General features: G+C 30.4%; 3 protein-coding genes and 1 pseudogene across 3 annotated transcripts; 2 read left to right on the plus strand and 2 right to left on the minus strand.

Moving 5' to 3' along the window:
* Positions 1–4,769: 4,769 nt before the first annotated feature.
* Positions 4,770–10,396, minus strand: LOC111027464 (ATP-binding cassette sub-family F member 3). The gene is made up of 13 exons (XM_022305846.1): positions 10,069–10,396; positions 9,831–9,936; positions 9,570–9,747; positions 9,216–9,448; positions 8,854–8,958; positions 8,156–8,314; positions 7,880–8,083; positions 7,539–7,704; positions 7,282–7,472; positions 7,034–7,208; positions 6,514–6,694; positions 6,224–6,444; positions 4,770–5,247 (listed from the first exon to the last, which is right to left on the minus strand). Exons 1-13 carry the CDS (start codon positions 10,139–10,141, stop codon positions 5,092–5,094), a joined length of 2,148 nt encoding a protein of 715 aa, XP_022161538.1. The 5' UTR covers positions 10,142–10,396; the 3' UTR covers positions 4,770–5,091.
* On the plus strand, positions 10,374–14,004 carry LOC111027441 (annotated as a pseudogene).
* A 4,545-nt stretch (positions 14,005–18,549) lies between these two features.
* LOC111027462 (ankyrin repeat domain-containing protein 13C) lies at positions 18,550–25,297 on the plus strand. The gene is made up of 10 exons (XM_022305844.1): positions 18,550–18,664; positions 18,763–18,804; positions 18,939–19,043; positions 22,647–22,778; positions 22,859–23,076; positions 23,148–23,279; positions 23,535–23,702; positions 23,775–23,924; positions 23,997–24,126; positions 24,237–25,297. The coding sequence occupies exons 1-10, from the start codon at positions 18,550–18,552 to the stop codon at positions 24,368–24,370; spliced, it is 1,326 nt and encodes a 441-aa protein (XP_022161536.1). The 3' UTR covers positions 24,371–25,297.
* Positions 19,899–21,616, minus strand: LOC111027463 (ATP synthase subunit s-like protein). Its single transcript, XM_022305845.1, has one exon. The coding sequence runs from the start codon at positions 20,841–20,843 to the stop codon at positions 19,998–20,000; it is 846 nt and encodes a 281-aa protein (XP_022161537.1). The 5' UTR covers positions 20,844–21,616; the 3' UTR covers positions 19,899–19,997.
* Positions 25,298–26,778: the final 1,481 nt, after the last annotated feature.

Raw genomic sequence — 26,778 nt, forward strand, 5'->3', positions numbered from 1 at the left:
AAAATAACAGTTCAAAAATGTATATTCTTTTCCCGATTTTGATGGAAAAAAATTCTTCGACGTTGCAATATTATAACATTATATTCTATACATTATTGGTATACCCACGAGCGGACAACCGCGAACATTATTTCCCACGTCACTCCTGAGTCGTCGGCCCGACACAACACAGACAGTCTCCGGCGTGTTTTTCATCGATAAAACCCTAGATCAAATCATTTTCTAGTTGTTTTCTTCAGTTCTGCAATTTCGTATATTGTCGATATGATTTGTTTTCGCTGGTATTCTAAATCAATTACGCGAGGGACGCATTATTTATACATTTTATTATAATATATTATAATAAATAGTATTTTAGTGTTGTGTAACTGTATAGGGCGACCACTGCAATAATACGTGGTCCAATTTAAAACGGATATTTCTTCCATGTTAAATAGTGAATATTTCTCTATAATAATATTATAATAATATTGTACGAAAATGTTTAATGGAAATATTTTTGGAACAATAATAATGCAGCTTATATTATTTCACCAATATTTTATCAATAATGTTAAAATATATTTCATTTGTATACCTCGAGGGTTGTTAAAAAAATATTTTCACAACTATTATAATAAAACTTTTCATAAAATTTTTTTTTTTCACACATTTTTAATAAATACTCTGAAAAAATGTTCTGTTAGCATATTATACGGGTACTGCAATAATTTAATAATAGGTTAAAATAATAATGAAATTTTATTACAGGCATTGTAGGTATATTAGGTATAAGTAAAATTTGTTTGAGTATCATGTCCCATAGTGACGCAAACGTAATGCACTATTGAAATAGTAAGATAAAAAATAATTTTTACAGTCTATAAATTTATAATTAATTAAATTATTGAAAATAAAATTAATTGTTACAACTTATCCTTTATAGGCACATTTAGAGTGACGACGAACAATATTATTGTCGGCCATAAACGTGACTACAATAGTAGTAATATTATGAATGCCTTAATCATTAGCGTTTTACGCACAGTGCAATATCATATAAGCCCGTGCGGCCACGCCTCATCTAACGGGCACCGAAACTGTCACCAATACATCGGTAAAAAATTATTAATTATCAGTCAATTATTGGCGTACCGGTGTCGGTATTTTTTAATCATTAAAGTCGGCCAAAACCGCGTGTCCCGTTTTTGAAAAGTATATAAATACGGTAATACTAAGCACAGAAAATTTCAAACGCTATAGGTTGCAGCCGCGTACAAGCACCGCCCTTGATTGATTGATTGATTGATTGATTGATTGTAGGCATGAACGATGCGTGTAATATATAAAAATGAGTGTACTCAAGTACGCGGGGCTTATGGACTCGGAAACTACTGAGCCAATTGGCGCGCCAAATTTTGCGCACATATTCCTCTGGGTGCGTTCTTCGCTTCACTTCTCAACCACTGTGCGGTAGTGGTTCCCGATCATTTGCATTTCTGCGGACCACAAGTTATGTAAAAAAAATAAAAAAACACAGAAGTTCATTATTCACTAATAAACACGAGTAGGCATATGTATGTATATATATATGCGTCTGCTGCAGTGAAATGGTTAAGACGATGGAAAAAACATGGACGTGTTTGAAATCATAGTAAAAAAATCTCGACGTTACGTGATGCCGATTAAAATTTTCCGACCCTTGGCTCGGACTCTCGACCAAAGTCCACACCAAATTTCCCGCGACCCACGAGTGGGACCTGTAAAGACATCTTATACAGTATGGGGCGATGGTCGGAATCGTGTGGATCACATAAATTTCGTTTTGGCTCACGAAAATCGAATACTTTTTATGTTTATACCATACGCATATAGGGTTGTCATTGGTCATTGGAAATACAATTTAAAAAAAAAATTTGTATTCAATTTATTGTTCGTTATTCAAATGTACACCATCACAAGGCAAGGGGTGAGCCTGGGCGAGCCACGGCCCCCCTAAATTTGTCTTGGCCACCCGTTGCTCCCCCCCCCCCTTGGCTGCCTAACCACAAGAGAAAAATAATTCTTTAAATTTATAATAAAGTACACATTTATAATGTAAGTTTGTTGAAAATGATATCTTATGTTTAAGAGTGTAAATATTAAATAATATATATCTATACATATATACCTATGATATTTACTATCAATTAAAATGAAAACCAATAATCATGTGAAAACTTAGTAGGTATGTGCAACGCAATCTTTACAATAGTGCGTGAGCCCCCTACCCAACACTGAGCCTGTGAATGGGAAAAAGACCGCACCAGTTCGGGACTCTTTTTTGGCCCTGCCAAATTTTCAAAGGCCCCCCAATGGGCCTCCCCTAGATGAAATTCCTGGCGCCGCCGTACCGCACTGCAAGGCGATGTCTGTATGCGTTTGTAGCGTACATAGACAAATATACCGCAGTCGTACCGATTCCACCGAAAATTTCGGAGAACGTCCTCAGAGGCATCAGCGGAGTTCGGAGAGTAGTCTGGACCGCGTAAGAAAATATACCAAGACGTGCTAATATATAAATATACCTATTACACATTGCAAACGTGTCCAATGTCCGAGGCGGACGGGCGGTTTGCGCGAGATACCGAGACAATCGAACGAGTTCACGAAACGCGGTACGACGATGGCGATTTTCCCGTGTCCCCTATACCGACGGGGACACTAAAGTCGAGACACACCCTTTGCTGTGGATTTCGAGGTGTTGTACGTTTGTTCATTTTTTTTCGCCGACGGAACGTCGCGTCGCGAGCTGCGGCTGCGGTAATGTCATAATATATACGATAAAAATGGAATACGACACTCGGTCGTAACGGAATTCACTGTCGTTGTTAACTGTCGAATATTATTGCTGTCGAACTAGCTGTCGAAAACGTTTGAGAATAGACCCCCAGACGTCGACGCGCCGCCGTCGCCAAAAACCTGTTGACACTCCATACACGCGTGCCATAGGTTTTTCGTATTTATAGCGCCGTGTAGACCGTTCATGCCTTTGCCGACTTGGGGCTGTTGGGAGTTTCGTATGGCACACCGAATATCGGTTATTTCTCGATTTCAATGACCAGTGAGCCGCACCCCGGCGGCCATGACGGGCGTACGGTTGTCAAATATATATTTGTAGGAGAGAGGCTGAACTGCTGAAGTCCACCATTGCACACGTCCAGTGTGCCGTTTCGTTTTGAAATTGCTACAATAACGACCGTTGGGGTTGTATTACATTTTTCAAGCTTTTCAACCCAACGCGTTTTATCGACGTTAAAAAAAAAACACGGAGAACCAAAAATGGCAAGTCTAAAATAGCTCAAAAAGAGTAAAAAAAATATTCAAATTGCAGGACAAGGACAACCGAGACAGACTTACTATAGATTTTTACAGTTAAGTATTTCACCTTTCGGCTAACACTTTTTAGTTTTTACATTTCAGAAACTTCATAAAGCCCAATTGGAATTTCAGTTATATATTACAGAATAAATACAGACGGTCAGATCGCATCTATTTCAGAGTTCAGGCTGATTCCAGCGGTTTACGGGAAAATCGATAGGTGCTAACTTTACAAATACAAACAATTACCAATTTCTAATCAAATATTGTATTATTTTTTCGGTACCTAAACGATTGAACTAAGATGCTCTTAAAATAAATGTTTGAATGTAATTATTTAAACCAACTTTCTAGTGGTCGAATTCGTTATACATCACTTTTTTTCTAAAAAATCAAATACATCTCAAACTTTCAGATATTTATTTTCTTTTACCAAACTTCTAATTTTTTCATACGTATTATCACACAGCATTTTGCGCTTGTTTGGAAGAATTATGTACAATTTAATTTCTAGTTTTGAGTCAAAATGATAGTACTAAATAATACAACTATGGCATTTAAATTCAGTCATACTCACAATGTTATTTATATTGTATAATGTAAATCAGAAAACACGGTAAAAAATTTGAAAAATATATAAAAATAAAAATAACTGTACACAATAAAAAAATAATTTGCAAAATATTTTATACGACGTACAAAAAAAAAAAAAAAAACAGAGAAATGTTATTGAGTCATTATAAAAACCAGCTAACACATTTTGACTAGGTAATTATTAAAAGCACTATAATAATTTAAATTATTTTGTGTTTTGAGTATGGTAGTGTTAAAAAAATTGAAAATTGATGAGAAATTAAAATAAATTCTCAATCAAATTGGTCTTCAACCAAACTATCTTGTCCTTGTATATATTTTTTCATATTATATTGTATCACTTATTACATTAGTCTTACATATTCACTTTCATATTAAAAAAACAATTGTGTCCACGAATATCATGAAAACTATTCAAACTAACAGAAAAATATATAGAACCATATATATGAACACAACTATTTTTTTACTCGGAAAGTGAATATTTACAATTTGTAAAATTAATGCGAAAAGTAATATTTTGTACAAGTTATAGATGTTTATTGTTCAAACACAATTACAAGGTATAATTTATCAAACACCATAGAACATGTTTAAACTCTGATTTAAATTAATTCTTATGAAGTATTAACCACTAGGAAATACATGTTGACATTTTTCTAGTTCACAATCCCAGAATTAATTTTCAATAATTCAATGCTTGGTATGCTAAGGGGAAAAAGTACTATATTATGTTATGCCATAATTATTAAAATAAATACAACAAATAAAATGACAAGCATTTTAATCAGACTGCACTACTGTAATATAAAAAATATTCAATAGAAATAAAAACATTTTATAAGTTTTCATTAGGTTTATTAAAGAATGGTTTACACACCAAACATTAATAATCAAGTAAAAAAGAAACATTTGTGTATATATATATTATACATATTGTGTATTGATAATGGATGATAACAAGTCATAAAATTGTACATATAAATATACAATTCACATTCACATATTGTTATGAAAATTGTTAACTAACAATATTTATAACAACAGACCAATAATGTTCATACACTTGAGGTAAAATTCCAAATAAATGCCAACAAGGAAACAAGTGAATAATATATATAAAAATGATTAATTTGGATGCACAATAGTCAATGGTGTCTAATTGGCCGCTTCTGCAAGTTCACGTTCTACAATAGTTCTGTACTCGTTGAAGCCACCTTCAATGCTCTTAACACTTCCACCACCGCACACCCATAGTTCTTTGCAAACCATACGTATTAAGCGTTCGTCGTGAGAAACAAGTATTAAACCGCCCTAAAAAAGAATTTTTAAGATTAAACAGTCTATTTTATATAAGCTAAAACAATGTCATTAAACAATTTAACAAATATATGCTACAAGGGTAAGTTATTGAAATATATATTGTTAATTTTATTTTTGATTATATAAATTATTTTAGTGGTTATGAAGTAATATAAAAATTTGCTTTTACTAATTAAGACACTACTTAAATTTCCCAGATTTCTGAATGGAAAATGTATTTATTTGCGTTTAAATCCCAATTTGAAGTACTGATGAATAAATGGTATTGCCTGAATTGTACATGTTTAGGTTAATAAATATAACCCATAGTTAACAAAATAATGTTTAAGTTGTTTCGGACAACTATCAATATTTCTGTAATTGGAATTTAAAAACTGAGTTGATTTTTATAGATAATTTAAAATTAATATTAAAAGCAGTTGGATTGATCAGTCTACTGCTGTTTGAATAACAACATGTTCTATACATTCTTAACTGTCTATAATTTAATCAGTAAAAGTTTCCTTAGAATTCAATAAAAATATCAACTCTAGATCACCAGAAGGTTGGACTTTTCAATGTGTCTAACCATAGCATTGCTGGATTAGGTAAAATGCATAGGGTTCCATATCTCCTGAGATAATAAATATATCATAAATCGGTTTTTTTTTATTACATTCACAGAGAAGAGGACTACATATATTTCATTCTTTGATTTAATTTGTTTTTGGTAAAAAGTAAAAAAAATTATTTTTGAAACTACTGAAGATATAAATTTTGTGGAGATAACCTTTCTGAAAATTGACCTTTAAACATTTTATTTTCATTAATTTCATCATATTTTTAGTTAATAGGTAAAATGACAAAAAACCGGTTTATGTCCGGGCAGCGAGCCCCATCTACGACTAATGGGTATATCCTCACGGGACATCTTGCATATAATAGATGTTTAATAAATCATAATATAATAGATAACTTCCAAACTTACGGTATATTTTTGAATAGCTTTGCCTAGAGCTTCAATTGTTTCAATGTCTAAATGATTGGTAGGTTCGTCAAGTACTAGAAAATTAGGATTTGACATGCACATCCTTGCGAAAGCTACTCTTGATTTCTGACCTCCAGATAAACTGCCAACACTTTGTAATGCCAAATCACCTGATATACCAAAACCTCCTAATTGACGTCTATATTCTTCAATGGTTTTACCTAGTAACATTTTATATTATAAATTAAGTAAGTAAAATGTTTTCTTATTTTAATCAAATGCTGACAAACCTGGAAATGAAGACTGTAATAGTTCCACGGAAGAAAGGTTCATTTCCAGTTGATCAACATGGTGCTGACTAAAATAACCAAACTTCAAACTTCGATGTACATTCCTAACACCGGATGTAGGATTTAAAATCCCCATAATAATTTTCAATAGTGTTGTTTTACCAGCTCCGTTATCACCCACCTAATAAACAGTTTAAATTAAATGTATAATATAACATAATGATCAAATAATTACATAAAACGACCTCATAGGAAATAATAACTCAGGGGGTTATGAGATCTGTAGCATGACAATGTGGCTCATAATTTGGCATTAATCGAATAAAATATATTGTAAGATTAAGGTAGTACAACACTAGCTATTTAATGAATATGGAGTCTTTTTAATCAACAAAGTGAACATAAAGTATGCATACAGTGTTAGTTCAGTATACATTAAATATACATAATAAATGAGGTTATACAACAAAAATTGTAGGCAAATACAATAATACATAAAATAAGTAGGTATTTAACTTACAATACAAATTCTGGATTCTAATGTAGCCCCAAGGTTAACGTTTTGCAAGACATTACTACAACCAGGATAAGCAAATGAAATATCATCAAGTTGTAATATTGGAGGGGACAACCCTTCTGTTTCTGGAAATCGTAATACAACTTCTACTTCTTTCTCAATAGCTTTTAATTCTGGTCTAAAGCAATATTATATTATGAATATATTATTTATATTTACACGAATGCTTAAACAATAATAATAAGACTTACAATTTTTCAAGCATTTTAATTTTACTCTGGACACTGGAAGCACGATTAGCATTGTACCTAAATCTATCAATAAACTCTTGAACATGAGCTCTATGAGCCATTTGCGCTTCAATTTCTCGTTGTTGGTTTTTAAGCTTCTCATTTTTGGTTTTATCAAAAATTTCATAGTTGCCTCGATACGTATCAATACGCTAAATACACAACTTCATTAACTAAAGACTATTCATAACAATAAATACAATTTAAATATGAATTACCTGTGAATGAAGATGTAATATGTCAGTGGGTACAGTATCTAAGAAATGACGATCGTGAGATACTACTAGTAATGTACTTTGCCAAGTTTGTAAATAATTTTCTAACCATATAATTGCTTTCATATCCAACATGTTCGTAGGTTCATCCAGCAATAACAAATCTGGTCTATTTAAATAAAAATGATAAATATGTTATTTGTTGATGAAACTCAAAAGTATTATGTAAATTTAATTATATTAAAACTTAAAATAATTTTCAAGTAGTTCCGACTGTAAAACTTTTCAAAGGCCACACTAAATTTGTTGTATACTAATATTTTTGATGATTTTAAGATACTCACTTAGAAAAAAGTGCTCTAGCAAGGGCCAAACGCATACGCCATCCTCCAGAAAAATGTTTAGTAGCTTTTTTTTGCATATCCGGGTTGAAACCCAAACCATCAAGTATGACACTTGCACGAGCAGGGGCTTTATCAGCTTCTATGGCACTTAATTGCATATATATTTCGCTTAATTCAGAAGATAATTCAGCACTAGCCGTAGACCTAAGAATAACAGATATTAAATACACTTGTTCTTTTCAATTATGTAGCTTTAAAGTAAACTTATTGTTATACCCCTCAGCGATCAATGTGTTAATTTCTTTTTCCCTAGTTAACAAACGATGTCGAACAAAATCACATTGCAGTACAGATTCTAAAGCAGGTGTATCATCACCAACAACTTCTTGTTCAACATGCAGTATTGATATATGAGATGGGATTCGCAACTGGCCACTAAATTAGTCAACATAAATATTAAACACAGTGATAATTTTAAATTAAAGTAAAATAATCTTATTGATATATTAAGTATAATAAACATTTTAACAAAATATGTAATAAATAATTCTATAAATACAATTTCTAATTCCAAAATGTTAATGGTTGGTTGATTAATAATTTACAGTTATGTTAATATGGATGTAAAGAACTATGTCTGTATACATTATTAATCTAGATTTAAGAATGTATTAACAATTAACTCCTAAACTTTAACTAACCCTTGAATAATGAATTATATAAAGCATTGTAATTAATCATAAGTGCAAATATTGTTTGAAATTTGGGGGGCGGGGGGCTGTAGCTAAGGCCCTATACTACAATACTGAATATGCTTAAAAAATGTAATAAATATTTGTGGAGGAGGTATTAAAATGTACAGGGGTTAGGCACTAAGCCTATGCCCTATTTACACCTCTGAATTTATGAATTTAAAGTTAAAATGAGTTTCATTCAATCATATTGGGTTATGAAAACTTTATAATAAATCTTACCCTGAAATCATTCTTAATAGTGTAGTTTTTCCAAGACCATTTCTTCCAACTAAACCATATCTTCTACCACATGCTAAAGTTACATCTGTATTCTGGAGTAATATCCTAAAAAAATCATTATTTAGGTTAAATAATTATGTTAAAATTGAATGTTTCTATATTTATTAAAGGTTACATTAAATGTATTTAATAAGTAGTACTTATACTTTTTAATTGTATAATAACAACAAAGTGTTATGTATTAAGTTTTTTTTTTTTTTCCGTTTGAACCGACAGCAGAGGAGGATCTGTGTGAACACTACTACTCCTCTGCTGCCATCGTTTATTAATGATGTATTAAGTTAACATAGAATTTTATATACCTTTCTCCATATGCAACATCGAAATTTTCTATCCTTATATCTTGGGCTCGATTATTTCCCTTAGCTTCCAGTTTTGCTTCCTTTTTACTTGTCACTTGAGAAGCAGTTGCAGCATCCATTTTACTATTTACTACACTCATAGTTCCTACACCTCTAACAACTTGCTCAGTCCGTTTATCTTGTTTTTGTTGCAATTTTGCTTGAGCTTTTTCTAGTTTTTTTTTGTCTACTTTCTTTTGAAATTAAAAAAAAAAACAAAAAAGTAAATACTATTATTAATAATAGGTAATCAAATGGTTATCAGTTTTCATATTTTGTTTTTTTAAGACACATGTATATAATATAATAACATACCAGACTATCGTCCCTCGAATTCACCCATATACTTTTGATTTCCATATCATTGTCTTCCAGATCTGCTGCCATTGAAGCCAAATGCACTGGAGCATCCAAAATTTTTGTATGGCCATTTCTTATTGCATTGTCATTAGAATGAGGACGCATGAAATGTAATAATTTTGAACAAATTCCTCTAAAATAATTAATTAAGCATCACAAGTATTCTCAATGCACAATATTTAAATGCAATAACTTTTTTACTTTCCTATGTTTTACCTGATATCTGATTCAGTTTTATTTGCTATTTCCTGTAAAACTTCACCAATTGCTTCGAATATATCTTCAGAATCATGGAAGTCTTCAATTCCATTTTGTAGAACACCTGTAACCGTAAAGCAATATACAAGGATAAAAATGTATATAAATCATACAAATTCTTCAAGTTTACAAAAAGTTTATATGTAAGATACTTAGGTAAGACAAATTGTATATGCACAAGTTACTAGTATATTACCTTCTATGTATTGAAACATCTCTATATCAATAGAGGGGAATTCGGTTTTTATAAAAGCTTTACAGTGATCCATCGCTTAATTAATTTATTATGCCTATCTAAGTTATTAACTAATTATTCTACAGAGTGTATTTTAAGTGTTAACAGACATGTGTTTGGCATACTTTCGGCATACGGATTTGTAAATGTTTATTTTGAAATAAAATAAACTCAATTAAACAACAATATTCATAATGTTGATTGCTGAATAATCTATATTCCAATTTAATCTTTTTTTTTTTGGAAACTTAACTAATCAATGCTCAATGAGACCATATACTGTCATCTGTCGGTCTGTCCGTTTCGCAGCTGGCGCTATTGCGGACGTAGCTCCTATCACAAATCAAGCTGTACGAGCTAAAATATTTAAATTGCCGTAATTCATGGCTGGAACCGTGTCATTGGCAACACTGATGTGATTGGTGGCGGGAACCAATAAGTGGATCAGACCATTGACTTGAATAGTCAAGTGCGATATGCCGATATGAAAAAAACTCCAGCAATTCATTGAAATAATAGTTTGAAACTTTGAAGCAATGAATCATTATTCGAGTTTTAGGCAACGTATAAGAAGATACACGAAGATGGACATGTTGATATGCATCTTTGATCTCTATAAAGTTTATTAAAACGTTACAGCAGCAACATATTATACAACACTGTCTGTAAGTTTTAAGGTGAGGGCATAAAACATTTTTTCCAGATACCCACTTTTAAAACTATCAAAAATACAACTTTGCTAATATCCAAGGATTTAGTCGAATAGTCACGGAGGACCTGTCCACTCACGCAGTGTGAACTCGTGGATAGGCAGGTAGGTATTGAGATTTGAGGTACATAATATATGATACATGCCATATGGACTCAAATAACTTCTATATGCTACTCCATATTCTATAGTAGACAACTGCAGTAATGAAGAGGTTTTTGACTTTTGAGAGGCTATGGCCCCTGAGTATTTTAGTGGGTTAGGTTAGGAGATACTCATAACTTATAGGTAAACAAATATCTGTAACAAGTGTAACATACTAAAATATCATATATTATGATTTGTGTTATATAATATATTATAATACATAGCCACATAGATATCTTTTTTCATATTTGAATTATGGTGCATTGGTGCCCAGTCTCAATTATAATTCCTATTTCTTATTATTACTTGAGATGGTGAAAATTATAAATTTGTATAAAACATGTTGATGCAAATTGACTGCAGCTAATTGAGTTTCTACTATCTACTATATCATTGGAAAATCAATACATTTATCATTCTAAAATAATAATAAATAATAATATGAAGTGTATTTAATGATTCAAATTAAATATCCTATACTTTTCTCTGTTTTATTTCCACAGTGAAGAGTGACTTTTCTTTTGGTAATAACCACCCACTTGTTTGAACACATATCACACACGTTAATTCAATAAAACGTCAAACACATAGGTAACTACTTATTATTTTTTTGATTAGATATTAGGTAACATTTTATTTCAGTAACTTAAGTTGCATAATATTATACATAGTTTTTAATACACGTAAATTTATATTAAACACATTTTTCTACCGTTTTTCTTTTACCGTTAAATAATAACGAAACTGTGAGCGCCCTACCCCTGAGGTCATAATCCTATACCCATGCTTATATGGCTATTTATAAAATGGCTTCTAATAAACTAATCACATATAATCGACAGATATTAAAAGGTCGATTTTCCGACATGTGCCACTGTCGGAAGTTATCGTGTTTAATTTTTAAAACTATCCTTGAGCTGTGCTGCTATGAGTAAAATTAGAAAAATTGTCATTCCATGCACTTCCATTGCAATCTTGCAGCAAATCGCTGTATGCCATATTTCTATATTATATATAGCTGATGCATATTGAAAAAATAGCGACAAACCATGTGAATTGTGCGATGTATATATAGACATGCGTACCTATACAGCGTTTGTACATTGTACATACTAGTATACTACATATTATAGATATATATTTACCAAATACCAATGCGTCATATATATATGCATCTATAAATTAATCAAGTTCTCCTCTTTCAATTACAGGCGGTGATAGTGCTTGTCCGGACATCAGTCATCAACCCATTGGCCATTACCCATAATGGACAGAGGGATAAGCGTTCCCTATTTGTTTCATGACAAACTACTAAAACTTCCCGCGATATTATAAATATCAAAATATATATTATTATTTGATATATGTTTAAAATAACGACACTGTACGTCTTGACAATATCGACGCATCAATAACCACCATGACGAGCTTGAAAATATAATACAAGTTAGATCCACGACCACGAGAGTGGTGGTTATCATTCGTTACCGAATGTAAACGACAACGACAAAAACAAATGGCGAACCCCCGAGTCGTCGGTGCACCACGGTGGCGGTTATTTCAATGTAGTAACAGTTACAGCACTTAACGACGTGACCGGGGTCACGGTTAACGGCGGTGGTCCTTTCGTCGTCTGCAGCGGAAGCGTGGTGCTTGGACCGTCGGCCGGAGGTTTCGTCGTGGACGCTGGCAGCGGCATCGGGACTCACGGCAAACCGGAAGTGGCCGGAGTACAGCTGGTGCAGCAGCTGCCGTTATCCGTGGTCGGACCGTATGACACGGCCGGTGATGGAGTGCTGCAGTTCGGCTCCGGCCCCGCAACATCCTCACCCGTTCGGACATCCGTTTTCCCCGCTTCCGGTCTGCTGCAGAAGTGCAGTGGTTTCTGTTCGGCAATACGATATTCAGCCCATCGCCGTTGGACGAATTCTCGCTGTTGTGCAGCCGGTTAATCTTGGACAGAGTGTTCGAGCATATGTTCGCAACCGGCTTCTTTATGGCCGCGTCGTATCTGTTCCGGACGTCAGTGTTGCCTAGGATAGAGCATTACAATCACTTGTATGCCATGATGAAGGATCGTGTGGAGGACGGCCGGTTCGCGTGTGGAAGTCAGATATCCGGATACTTGCACGACGTGACTGCGAAAGTCAGCGACGATAGACCGTAGAATTGTCTGTGAGACTGGACTTCAGGTGGCCAGCAATCTCGTAGCACGTTTTGCTCGACGGTAATAATAACATGTCCTATACACCATCATTACATCTATTATATAAATATAATTGTTTTATATTTTAATAACCTTCACGGTGTGGGTGGTTTGAAGAAAGCGGCACTATTATAATATAATAGTTATATATATATATATGTATAAATTAGTTTATATTATAAACTAATAAGTGAAATTTATTTATATTTATTTTTGAACCTATTCCTTTTGCTATTGCCTCCGAAATATTATTGCCTTTAAAATGGTACATTTGTTTTGACTGTACTCGTACACTGCAAAAAAAGTTAAGCTCGAAATGCTAACAGAAATGTAACTGCAATATATTATAATATAATATGCATATATATAAAAAAGTAAAAGCGCTTTAAATTGGTCCCATATGGAGCATGGAGGTTTTCGAAAAAGTGATTTAGTGCCTTTTTATGAAACGTCCACGATGTGTACTTTTTACTTAACGCTTGAATATCAATAGGTGATATATCTCAAATGCCAACACATAAAGGTATTTATGTTTGTTATTGATATATGGACAGCCAAATTGTCAGTAATACAAAATTGGCTTATAGGTCACCCCATTATGCAATACTTTTGAAATCAATAATTCTGTAGATTGCACTAACTATATGCGCACGTGCACTGTATTGTACTGTTATGTGATTTCACTATTTATACAATATTTTTTCTTTTAATTTACAGTATGGTTAAAACAGTTATTTCAAAACATGAATTGGCACACATTTTAAAAGAATCATTTACCTGGTCTGTTTCTGAATGTAGTCAATACATATGCAAAATCCATATACAATTTACGTAAAATGTGTTAATTTAATTTCTTTAATATTTTAAAATGAAATGCATTATTAATTTAAGATTTATAATTATTATATTTATTATTATTTATTACACAGAATTACACATATCATATGTGTAAACATAATGTATTGCAACGTATTAAATTATAATACATTGTTAAAAACAACGTTGTATATTATTATGTTGACATACAGCTTAAAATGTTCAACTACCCATATAATTATATTATATAAAACCACACATCCATCAACAATATAGACCACTCAATATTGTTATTCATCACCAACATTATTCTGACTTAATATAATTAATTTTATCAATAATTGATGAAAATTATAACTTAGTTACAGGCTATATTCCAAAATATCTACCAAGTACTGACGAAAATATTGTACTTATTGATGTTAAGGACAATCGATTAAGGTAATTGTTTAATTGTTATTAAATTACATTATCAGATATTACATACAAATTATTTGAAAAAATATGTTTTCGTTTATTTCTAAATGTTTTCCATAATAGATTTTCAATATTTTTATATTCCAATTCAACTGATATGTTATAATAAAATATGTATCATATGTGCACTTACCCATGTATTTAATCATATATATGTTACCGGCAATATGGAGAATCGGGTATTTTACAAAATACCTAGGAATCATATAAAATGCCAAAAATCATCACTCGGAAATATACATAATACAAGCTTTCCCTAGGTATTATGCATAATGTCCAAGGTATAGTAGGAAATATGATAAAAATAAACACAATTGGGTATCGCCTATTACCAGCGACTTTACTTATGAGTTATAGTTTATCGTGAATGCACGCACCGTGTCCGCGTGTGCACGATTTGGTGCAATGAAGATTGCAATTCTGAAGTTCTGAAGCAGTGATACGCCAGAAGTCAGCTCACTGTATGTCAAAAAAAGCTACTGCAAATTTACAATGTTCCAACAGGCACAAAAGTGGCGTTAAGAACGGTCGCAAAGGAACAGTCGACAGGAACTAGCCAATGATTTTTAAAATGTGTTTGTATGATCAAGTGACAAGTATCAAAATAAAAAGTGCATTTGCCTTAAAAGTGCCATTTTTCTATAACATGTAGTAATAAGTAGATAGTAGTAAGTAAAATGTATAAATAATAGTACTTAATAATTAATATAACAATAATATTAATAATATAGCAATACCTATGTATAAAAATATAATAGTAGATAAAAATTAGGTTTTGTAATATGAGTAATAATATATTATAATTATAAGAATCTTAATATAATATTATAACATATTATGATAAATTGTTTTTTTACTTTGCCTAAAAAAAATTGATATTTTACATAACGCCTTGGTATTCCATAAAATACCTAGGTTATATATAAAATAATATTGAAAATCATATGTTTTATTTATATTACCTAAAATGGGTCGGCAATATACATAATGCCTAGGCATTTTTCAATATACCTGAATTCATCATATTGCCGGCGACATATACATATATTTTATGCATAATGTATACTTAATGTACATTGTACTGGATATACAGGTGCGGTAGTGAGACACCGATTTCTATAAAACTGATTATTTTAAGATTAAATCTATTGTACTAAGGCTTTAATTTTAATTGCATACTATACTTATTATTATTTATTTTATGACATTTTATAATTGTAAATATTTGTATAATTACATACATGATCTGTGTTGAGGAAATGGGTTTTACATAATATAGGGTGAGGTGTTTCTATTTTAATCTAATATAATATTGATGTGTTATGTAAATGTGTTATTATGTTGTAAGTACCTATTTTATACTATTATTATTGAAACTTGAAAGATCCAATTCCGACTATAACAACGCGTCCGTTACGGTTTATACCATAATAGGCTAATAGCATATACCTACATACATATTTCATATTAAACAATATGATTTCTTAATAACTTATTTTAGTCTACATCAATATGTACCATGGCATCCTGTGAGCATTATCTATTGGTATAATAAAAAAAATGTAATATAGAAACGGTCACTGTGTTATTACTAAATATGGTAAATAATTTGTTTATATTGTCGTAAAGAAATAAACAAAGTATTCATTTTTTTTGATGGATGTGTAAAAATAATTATCATACCTACTAATTGGCATTTCGAATTTCAATAAACAATTTTTTGAAAGTGTTATATAAAGGTATGAATACTTTTAAAATTTAAATGCATTTCACCAAATGACATTTAAAAACTGTGTTATGAAAATTAGTTAAAATAAATTATTGAACCAATAAACTAATATAAAATATAAACCCTCGACACGAAAGTAGCTAAATTGCCTATACAAGATGCCGTGCTATCATAATTTAAAATTGAAATAACTTGAAGTGGGTTTTTCAGAGGTACCAAGAACAAATGGTTTACTAAAAATCGTTTTGACGATAATTTTATGTCAAAATTGTTTACTAAAATTGTTGCTCCTGTCATTAACCGACCTTTTCAACGGTTTAGTGTTTCTGGTACCCTCGAGTCTTGACAATTCATGTATTGTTATTATTATTAATATGTTTTTTTTCGTTTTGAAGATGAAGAAACTCTATATGCTGTATCAGTAAACGGCCAGGAAACGGTTTCGTTGTCTCCCCGAAAACATGCTTTGTAATACAAGCTTTCTAGCTCTATTACTTTAGCTATAAGTTATGACCTATTGCTCTTAACATAATATGTGCCCAGATTGCCAGATCGATAACATCGATTATTTTCGACATTAACGATATCAATAACATTTTAAATATACCTTATGCAAATTTTAACAGTTTGATATTTTGTATTGATAAAAAGTAAGTTAGTAAGTTCACATTTATTTTGCAAATATTTTAGTTGTAATCAGAACACAAATTTTAAAATACAAGAACATAGTTTGAAGCTTAATACACGCCTTTTCTATACAAAATATCTAATAGAATCTCTTTTTTCGTTTGGAACCGACGACAAGGAAATCTCTATACAACTACTGCTCTAGGGGGCATTAGTCATTGCATCGTTGATTAATTTAAATAATAACAATCAAAAAATAAATATTCTCAACTTAGTTGGCGTGTCAACCGCTGTGGAGGCTTACAATAATTATTGTAGGTACATGCACGGGCTAAGTCTATATGTATATGAGTATGTGATCTCAGGCCTCTTCTAATAATTAAACTTCACTTATTTAAAAATAGAGATTCCATAAGCTGAAGGTTACCTTGACTATCTGACATAGAAATTATTAGAATCATGCTGGCAAAGGTCTTCCGTTTTATTCTTCGAAATCCGTAAGCGTAGTCTTGTCCGGATTTTTATGCTCGACGATTGGTCTTCCTCTCTGTATCCTTTCGTCCAGTTATTCGCAGCAAAGGAACTAATAGTATTATGTAGTATAGTATTGTGACATATCGGTAGCTTGCATATAGGATTGTTTTTAGAATATAATGTATTGATATAGTATAAGTACGACACTAACGGCATATCAATATATTTTAAGTATATACACCTACAAATGATTTTAAAATATTTCGTTAAATTTTAAGGCTGAACCGCTTTATGATGTATTGATGTATGATAAAATTATTAGAAAACAATATTTCTAAAAGAAGTTCTCAAACGCTATTGCTATATCGCTATAAATATATAATAATTATACATTTGTAAGAGCGCGCGTGGGTTATCAATAATTAAGTATCTTGCTACAGGCAAGAGAGTAATGAAGTCGAGTGGAATCTTATATTTTTCTCCGACAGCGTCAAATTTATTAACACATCCATCCAAGAGTGCGGTCTTCAACCCACGGCCCCCCGCCTTGCCTTTTATTTCAGACCCGCAAACTCATTTTAAGTATAGCATTTATTTAAAAATACATGTTTCTAGAGGGCAGTGGGGTTTTCTTAAAAAAAAAAAATGTTGAAGAAATATAGACCCTCCAACCCCTGCATTAAAGGTTTAAAGTTTAAACAGTCTGACTGTCGGGAAAAATGAGGACCGAGGACTCGGAGAGGACGTCGAAGTCGGAAAGTCGTGCGCCGCTCTGCCTGCGCACATTATGCGAGGATAGAATTTTGTCCACACGCACCTGACAGTATCGACAACCACGGACCGAAATACATCTTAGTTTGTGTCAATTAAGATAGTGGATCTTAGTTCAAGTTTCGAGTCGACAACCAAATAAATTGTCGTGAAAAAATATATAACTCGACGTTATCACTTATCACGAGTGGTGGTGGCGGTTTTGCTCTTATCATCCATATTTTTTTCAACATATTTTTGTCACAGGACAAATTTATTTTGTGATTTTGTTATCACTGTTTCGAACGTTGGAATAACATTGATAATAATTTTTTTTACACCGTGCAAACGGTGAACTCGCAATTGTCAATTAATATTATTATTATGTAGACGAACGCGACGGTAGACAACAACAAAATAACAAAATAATAATAATATGAAACAGTATGTACACAGATAATTAAAAATAGTTGCACTACGGACATTCTGAAGAGCGGCGGCAGTGGTATGGCGGAAGAACAGCACTTGTCGTATCCACTGCACGAATGTGTATTCGAGGGTGATGTACAAAAGTTCGCACGGATGATGAGGACAGAAGATCTATCGAGAAAAGACAAACACGGTACGGTATTCAACAATAATTAAATATCGCGTCTCATGGTTTTGCATGCTACGTAACCACAGAATACCTTATTTCATCGTTACATTTGTTGGTTGCAGGTAACACGGCACTACACCTGGCCATCATGCTCGGTCGTAAAGGTAGGTTGGTTGGTGGTAGTGACAGGACATTGAGAAATTATCGATCATACATTAACCGATAGTATCTCATGACTGCCTGTCGCTCGATAACACAATACTAATAACACTGTTTACTCATCTGAAATACATTTCAGATATAGTACAATTATTGCTCGCTCACAATGCACCAGTTAAAGTTAAAAACATCAATGGATGGACCCCATTGTCTGAAGCAATTAGCTATGGTGATCGTCTTACTAGTGAGTTCATTTATTGTTATAAATATTTACTTACATCAATGCGGTGTAAGATTAACTTATTTGTATAATATATGTAATTGTATTTGAGCAACCTAGCATATCTACCCAATATTATAGCTTCTTCGTGAGCATTTTTATAGTCAATAGATGGACCAAAAATTAATTAAATCGTTAACCTTTATAATAAAGTCCTGTTTAATTATTGACAAACTCCTGTATAATTTTTTTTCTCGGACCATAACTCGTATGATAAATATTTAATAATACAATCTTATCCAACTCAAAGTTATATAAAAGGTAGAATAATTACAAAATTACATCACAATTCAAGTTATGATAGTGCAATTTAATGTTAACTATTAATTAAAAAAACTGATTTGGCTAGGTATTTATTTTAACATAATTTCATCTTAATGAACTAACTTCATAAGTATTTAAAGTTTTATTTTGATAGATTCAAATGAATGAACAAAACTACATATTATTTACTGTTTACTTTAAGAGCTAAAAATATATTTATGCATATTAAATATAAATAACTGAATTATTCAATACAAGAACATAGTATAGCCTTATGTAAGTTTTTTCATATTTTTAAATGTTACCATTACATCTTATAATTTAAACACTTTAAATGTTCTTATTAACTTACTATTTTAAGCATTATTAAACACTTGTTTAGTAGTATACATGGACAACTTGACCCATAGATAATTCAATAATCTTAACCAATTCATTTTGTGTTTTTTATGTTCTATTGAGTATTATCCTAAAATAAGTGACTTATGAGTTTTGTAACACCAAATGCACACTTTGTTTGAATAAAAATAAGAAGTCCAAGATACAAACAATATAAGATATACAATATGTACTTTTTATTAAATCAAGCTACAGCTAGTGTTATTATTAACAATAAAAATAACCATTTCTATTATTAAAATACAATTATTTTTTCTACACTTCATTAACATTTAGTTGTTCTGTTTTTGTTTGTAATTTAACATCTTTATTCTCCTCAATAACAACAAACAATCCAGGAATTGTATCTTCCAATGCAAAGCATGCCATTTGGATTTCTATATTATTACTATTTATCACTAATGTTTTAAGTTGAGTTAGCTTTTGAAGACCAGCTATACCAGCAGCTGTTACTTGGGGACAATTGGAAATATCCAAATATTCCAAATTAGGTATTGCATGCCCTATGTAATCTAGGCACCAATTGTCCAAAACTGGATTATTTCTTAACTTAAGCCATTTTAATTTAAATAGATTTTTAAAATTTTCTAATCCTTCATAATAAAACATTAGGTCTGATGCATCAATGGCTTCAACAAAATATTTTGGGTCGTAATTTAATGGTAAATTGATATGGTACTCTTCTTTTTTATTAGTCCATTTGAGAAAGTCATCTTGCCCTCGAAATCTAATTGCACCGCCTCGATAAACAACAAAATGAGCTGCAGCTATATCGCTTCCAAGTGATTTTACCCGTTCAGTTACATAACGTTGATTGTATTTGTGAAATTCAATTCTTTTGCGCTTATACCAAGAATGCATGCTTTTTATAGACCAGTCATAATTCATGATACGTGGAGGTCCAAATTTATAATGAGGTGTTAAAAATTTGGCAAAAGAACTCGCTTCTGTATGTTTTTCACTATTATAGTTTTTATTTAAGAGTTTTTCGTACAAAATCTTGTTCTCTTCTTTCGTCAAATCTTTTGAATTTGAATAGAACCTTTTCCCTGGAAATGCTTGTTTTGAACATAGTGGTATTAGCTTTCGTAAACTGTTCATTTTAGAAATTTTAACTATTACGATTTTAACTCTCGGATTTTTTTTATGTATAAATAAAAGTACAATATTGTGTCAACTATAAATGTTCATGGAGAGATACATACTTTACACTGCATTTAAATGTTCACATTTAGAAAATTGAATAATTTAACTTATAAGTAGTAAAACCTAAATAAAAAGTCTGAGAGACAAGAGTGAGTGTGAAATACAGCAATATTTGCTATATGTAAAAAGATATGATTCGTGCACGTCGTTATTTCGGTATTTCACATTTTCACAACTTACTACTTAGCACTTTTACAGCTATAAAAAAAAATAAAAAATAAAAAAATACTAAACGCTGTCGGAGTGTCAACTGATAGCATTGATAATATGCTTTCAGTGTTACCAGAAATTAAATACAAAATATTATGTACCATTCGGGAAAATATCAGTCAGGGACTTGGAAGTCGGGAATGTTTTAATGATGGGAATTCATATAAATTGAAAAACACTTGCGGAATACGTACCGCATCCGCATATTAAGTTTATTTATAAACAATTTTGACGAACGAAGATGCAATTGAACAGATGAAGCACTGAATCTTTTTTCCCAATCGTTTGACAGTTTGACTTCTACTAATATATACATACAACTAACGACTAAATTAAGATTTCCATAGACAGATAACATTTGTTTGTAGTATGTACTATTATTTAGGTACTAAAGGAAATTCAAATCATTAAACGGAAAAACCGTTCGTTTGGAAAAAGTCTCGGTAAAAAGACCCCTGATAAAAAGTGACCGAAAACATTACTTTATAATAATATATAAATAACTTTATGTATTTTATTATTAAATTAATGCTATAAAAAATAAATATCTAAATTTTTAACACAAATAGGGCAAAACATAAGAAAAGAGGTATTTTTAATATCTTTTATATTTAGATTTGAACAATTTTTAAAACTGTTATTATTATTTATTGCTGTATTTTTTTTATTTCAATATTCAAAATTAATTTATTATATTAATTTTAACATATTTTTTTATACTATTTGATTCAAAGAATTTGTTAAGTTCTTATTATTTTATTTTTTTTTTTGCTCATCAATATTACAATCATGGTCTATAAACTAGTTTATAGATCTATGATTACAATACACTAAATTAACTATGAATTGTATTTTTTTTCAGACTCAAAGTGACTTTTTGTCCTAAGTCTTTTTCTGGTATTTCTTGAAATCATTTGAAGAGTTAAATATTATAGCTTATTCAATATTTATTCATTGAACGTGGTTAAAAACTTGATGCAAATATTATGAATAGTTATAACTTACAAGCTACAACAAATTACTGTTTTTAAGTTTTACATAGTCACGAGTCATGATAGAAAAAATGTATCAAGCTATTGCAATTTCCGTTGAAATATATTCAAGGTTGTTTTTGATCAAATTTAAAAATCTGTAGGTGCACTAACTCAGATAAATTAGAAAAATATTATATTTACATATTGTACATATTATCTAGTATTTATGGACTTATCTGATATAATTTAAATGTTAAAATTTAAATTATAAAATAACTAGATATAAAAACTTATATTTTTCTCTTTCGTCTTCTCCAAAGAATTCTAAAAATGTTTTCTCAAAAACATGATGAAATTAGTCTCCCCGGGAAAAATATTAAAAATATAACATTCTTGTTTCAGTGAGAAACAGTAATTAAAACAAAATACCTAATGATTATATTATATTAAATATAAATAAATATGTATGTATATGGTTTTTAAAAGATTTTAATCTTTTTCAATTTTGATTTAGTTATATCGTTATTGAAAAAAATGAAACACCAAGCAAGAGAACAGATTGAAGAAAGGCGACCTAGTTTAGTGTCTGCACTGAAACAAGTCGGAGATTTCTATATGCAAATAAAATGGGATTTTCAAAGTTGGGGTGAATATTGATTAGTTGTACTTAGTTTTGATTTTAATGTCTTTTAAAATACTAATATTCATTGACAAACATCCTTATAGTGCCATTAGTTTCTCGAGTTCTACCTTCAGATCTTTGTCAGATTCATAAAAAAGGCACATCTTTTAGATTGGATACAACATTAGTAGATTTTGCAATGAATGATATGAAATGGGAACGTGGAGAAATCACATTTTTGTTTGATGGTGATGCTAAGCCTCCACATTCTCTCATTGTCATGGACAATAAAGCTGGTGTTTACCAAAGAGTCAGATATTTAGTAAGAAAATTAATATTTTTATACTATTTAATAGATTATGAAAAATACTATTATAGTTCTAAATTTTAAAGGAAACTGAATCAGAGATTGAAGATGAAGTTGATTTAATGATGAGTACTGATATAGTGACTGCGCAAATGTCTACAAAATCAATAACATTTTCTCGTGCTCAATCAGGATGGATATTTCGACAAGATAGAAAAGTATGAATGGATATTATTATTGCAAGTCTTTTATTTTAGTTAATTAGGATATTATACATCACTAAAAATATTTTGATGTGTATAAATATTGAATTTTATATCATGTAATAAGCTAAATGATAATCTATAATTATCTATTATAGAGTAAAATAAATATATATATTTATTTTTTACTCAGTTTAGGTACATAATTCAACCATGTTTATTGACTTTATTAAATTGCATGGCTTTAATAATTAAAAATTATAAATCTAGGAAACTATTGGAGATTTCAATGCTGATTTTTATCATATTAATGGCTTAACATTAGAACAGAAAAAACGAAGGGAACACTTATCAGAAGAAGATCTACAAAAAAATAAAGCAATCATTGAGAGTTTAACTAAAGGAGGGTGTGCTATTAGTATTGATTGCAACGGAGAAGTAAGTTACTTAATTCTTAAAGTATGTTGAACTATCTAAGTGGTAAGTTATTCCATAATTTTTATTTTTAAGCCTGTGAGAAGAGAATCACTTATTCCTCCCATGCCTGCAATGTGCACATGGAAAGAGTATTATACATCTCCGGCGGGACAACATCCAGCCCTAGCTAGAGAAATGGTTTTTAAAAACACAACAAGAGGATTTAAGGCAACAGTTGCTATGGTAATATAATTTTTTTTATCGATTTTTGTTTTTGAAAAAAACTGTTATAGAATAATAATTTTTTATTTTCAGAGTATGGATTTTCCTCTATCAGTTGCTATGCTAATGGATGTACTTGAAGTTACTGCTCCATTTAAACATTTTGCTAAACTACGTGATTTTGTGAATTTAAAATTACCACCAGGGTTTCCAGTCAAATTAGGTATGTTGTGACAAGGGTTTTCTAATTTATTGCTGAACAAGACTTGTAAAATAAAATATTTCTTGGACGCTTATAAACTATGGTAATTAAATTGAAATTTATCCATTTAGATATTCCAATACTGCCAACAGTGTCTGCTAAGATCACATTCCAGGCTTTTGAGTTTCGCGATGACATAGATTCTAATCTTTTTGAAGTACCAGCGAATTATGTTGAAGATCCATCTAGGTTTCCAGATTTATGACGATTTTTGAGTTCCACAATGTTATCATAGATTCAAAACTATTTGAAGGTGCCATCAAATTCTATAATAGTTTCCTCCTAAGTTCACAGAATTACTAAGGCCTGGTGAAAATGTATTGATCAACTTACTACACATCCTTTGATCAATATAATTTATTGTTGTGATATGTATACAGCACAACTTTATTCATTGCTGTATGTAACTCTTACCTACTACAATTCTCAAGAGAAAATACTCGAAAATTAATGACTATTATTATTATTTATTTATTTTTACTCCTCAAGATTTCTTTGTAAAACATTATTTAATTTTACTTATTTATTTGTTGCACAGAGGTTTTTAAATTGTAATTCCATTCTTATGAATGTGTTACAAAATAAGTTAACTTATTTAATTTATTTATTCGTCCTGCAATTTCAAATTATATTACTATAATTTTGTTATTTTATTTTTGTATTTACTTTATGCATTTAGAGTTTGTATTTAACTACATCTGAAAAGTATTTTTTTATCCTTCCGAATTGCAACTATAGTATTTAATGTTTTTGTTTTGTTTTGTTTTTAAAGGAGGGGGACTTAAAAATTAGTTTGTGTACAATTTAAAAAATTGTATCTTTTTGTATAGCTTTGCTATAAACATAAATACCTAATATTGGTGTATTTAACTAATTAGATAGTTGTTATTATCTAAATTATGTATGTTATATAGAATATTGTTTCCCTATCTCAACATTGTATACTTATAATTTTTAATTATTTATTCTTATTATTTTAGTAGCACTATATTATGTAACTGTGTATTTTAAAACAAAGGGAGTTTTTTTTTAGTATTAGTTATTACTATTTTGTTTTGTTGAAACATTTCTGTAAATTGCAAATGTTACCTCAAGTTTATTTTGAAAAATAAAATTGAATACCTACAAGAAACATTTTTATTTGAACATTAGTGTGCCTATGTACCATGTACAAGATATTGTACAAATTGAATTAACAAATATTAATTGATTTTTATTTTAAATAAAATATTTTGTGTTTGATTTGTATGATATTTATTTTTGAGTAAAATCCATTTTCTAGGAAATCAATTTTGTGGTTTAGATATAATTAAATACGAATAAATGTAGATACTTAAAATGTTCTCAGATTATCCATATTAGTATTTACTAGACAAGAAAAATTTTTCAAGATATTTTAACACTTATGCTATTTTTAGTTATTTTTTAATTTTTGATTAATATATTACATTTTTTGTTTTGGGGTTTTAAAGTTTAAAAATATATCAAAAATACAAAGTCTATATTTTTGTTTATGAACTTTAGGCGCGAGAGCAAAATTTAGGATTTCAGCAGTCACCGAAATGTACAAATTATTGTAGTTTTCACTTTAGTTATCATCCTTTAAGTTAGAGTATTTAATACAAGATCCCACATAAGTACTTATAGTTATATAAAAGTATCAAAAATACATATACAACTCTTATTTAAGAATTTTGAGTTCAGTAACACGAATATTGAAAATTATCTAACGCTTGACAATTTAATTCAAGGTTCCTTATAAAGTCATAACACGTCATAAGTAGTTCTTACTGAAATCTAAAAATTTCTCTCTCAATATATGTAAATGTAATACACACACAATTTTTTTTTATAGATATTTTAAGTTCACATGGTACGAAATTATATATTCTTATTTAAACAAAGAATTACGATTTTAGTTATTTTGTTGTAAACATATTATTTATAAGGACTTGAAACTTTTACGTAGGTATATTATTTTATTTTATGTAAACACAGTGAAACTAAATTTCTCATTTTATACCTATATTTTATTGAACCTTTTCACACCTTTCTACGCTAAGTCGAGTATTGGCTCAAAAGTGTATAACAATGCCTAATACAAATATATATATATATATACTCTTAAAATGGTTAATTATATAATAAAATATTTAATATTTCTTCAAAATTAATTCAACCAACCTTTTAACTAATAGTAAAATAAATAACTATTTACTACAATACAACCTGTGTTTGCCACTTTCAGTATGAATACATAGGTACCAAAATGTCCACAGCTGATCTGACAGACCATCTCCGCAATAATAATGTAGTCTTTCGTATACGCAATGATTTATATCATTTAACTCAAATCAAACTCTTCCATTACGGGTCTAGCTCAATATTAACCGAGGTACATTCGTAGGTACCTACTGTTTACCAGAGTACGGTTACCGGTTACCCGTTTCCCGACATTTTTTTGATTCGGTATACCTACATTTTTTAATGCTTAAATGCCATCTTTTGATTTTTAAACATTTTGTTGCATATATATTGTTATTTTTACTCTGCATATATATTGTTATTTTTACTCTGCATACGGTGTATCGTTTTTACTTCCAGTTTCTCATT

The sequence above is a fragment of the Myzus persicae genome, unplaced genomic scaffold (assembly GCF_001856785.1).
Source record: "Myzus persicae strain clone G006 unplaced genomic scaffold, MPER_G0061.0, whole genome shotgun sequence".
NCBI classification, from domain to species: domain Eukaryota; kingdom Metazoa; phylum Arthropoda; class Insecta; order Hemiptera; family Aphididae; genus Myzus; species Myzus persicae.

Bases quoted from the DNA above. Each gene is read 5' to 3' on its own strand.
- LOC111027462 (XM_022305844.1), top strand. From the start codon at position 18,550: ATGGCGGAAGAACAGCACTTGTCGTATCCACTGCACGAATGTGTATTC. The intron at 19,044-22,646 runs GTGAGTTCATTT...ATTTTGATTTAG, and splicing joins CTATGGTGATCGTCTTACTA to TTATATCGTTATTGAAAAAA. The intron at 23,703-23,774 runs GTAAGTTACTTA...TTTATTTTTAAG, and splicing joins GTATTGATTGCAACGGAGAA to CCTGTGAGAAGAGAATCACT.
- LOC111027463 (XM_022305845.1), bottom strand. From the start codon at position 20,843: ATGAACAGTTTACGAAAGCTAATACCACTATGTTCAAAACAAGCATTT.
- LOC111027464 (XM_022305846.1), bottom strand. From the start codon at position 10,141: ATGGATCACTGTAAAGCTTTTATAAAAACCGAATTCCCCTCTATTGAT. The intron at 9,449-9,569 runs GTATGTTATTAT...TAATTTCAAAAG, and splicing joins ATTCGAGGGACGATAGTCTG to AAAGTAGACAAAAAAAAACT. The intron at 7,705-7,879 runs GTGAGTATCTTA...TTATTTAAATAG, and splicing joins GCTAGAGCACTTTTTTCTAA to ACCAGATTTGTTATTGCTGG.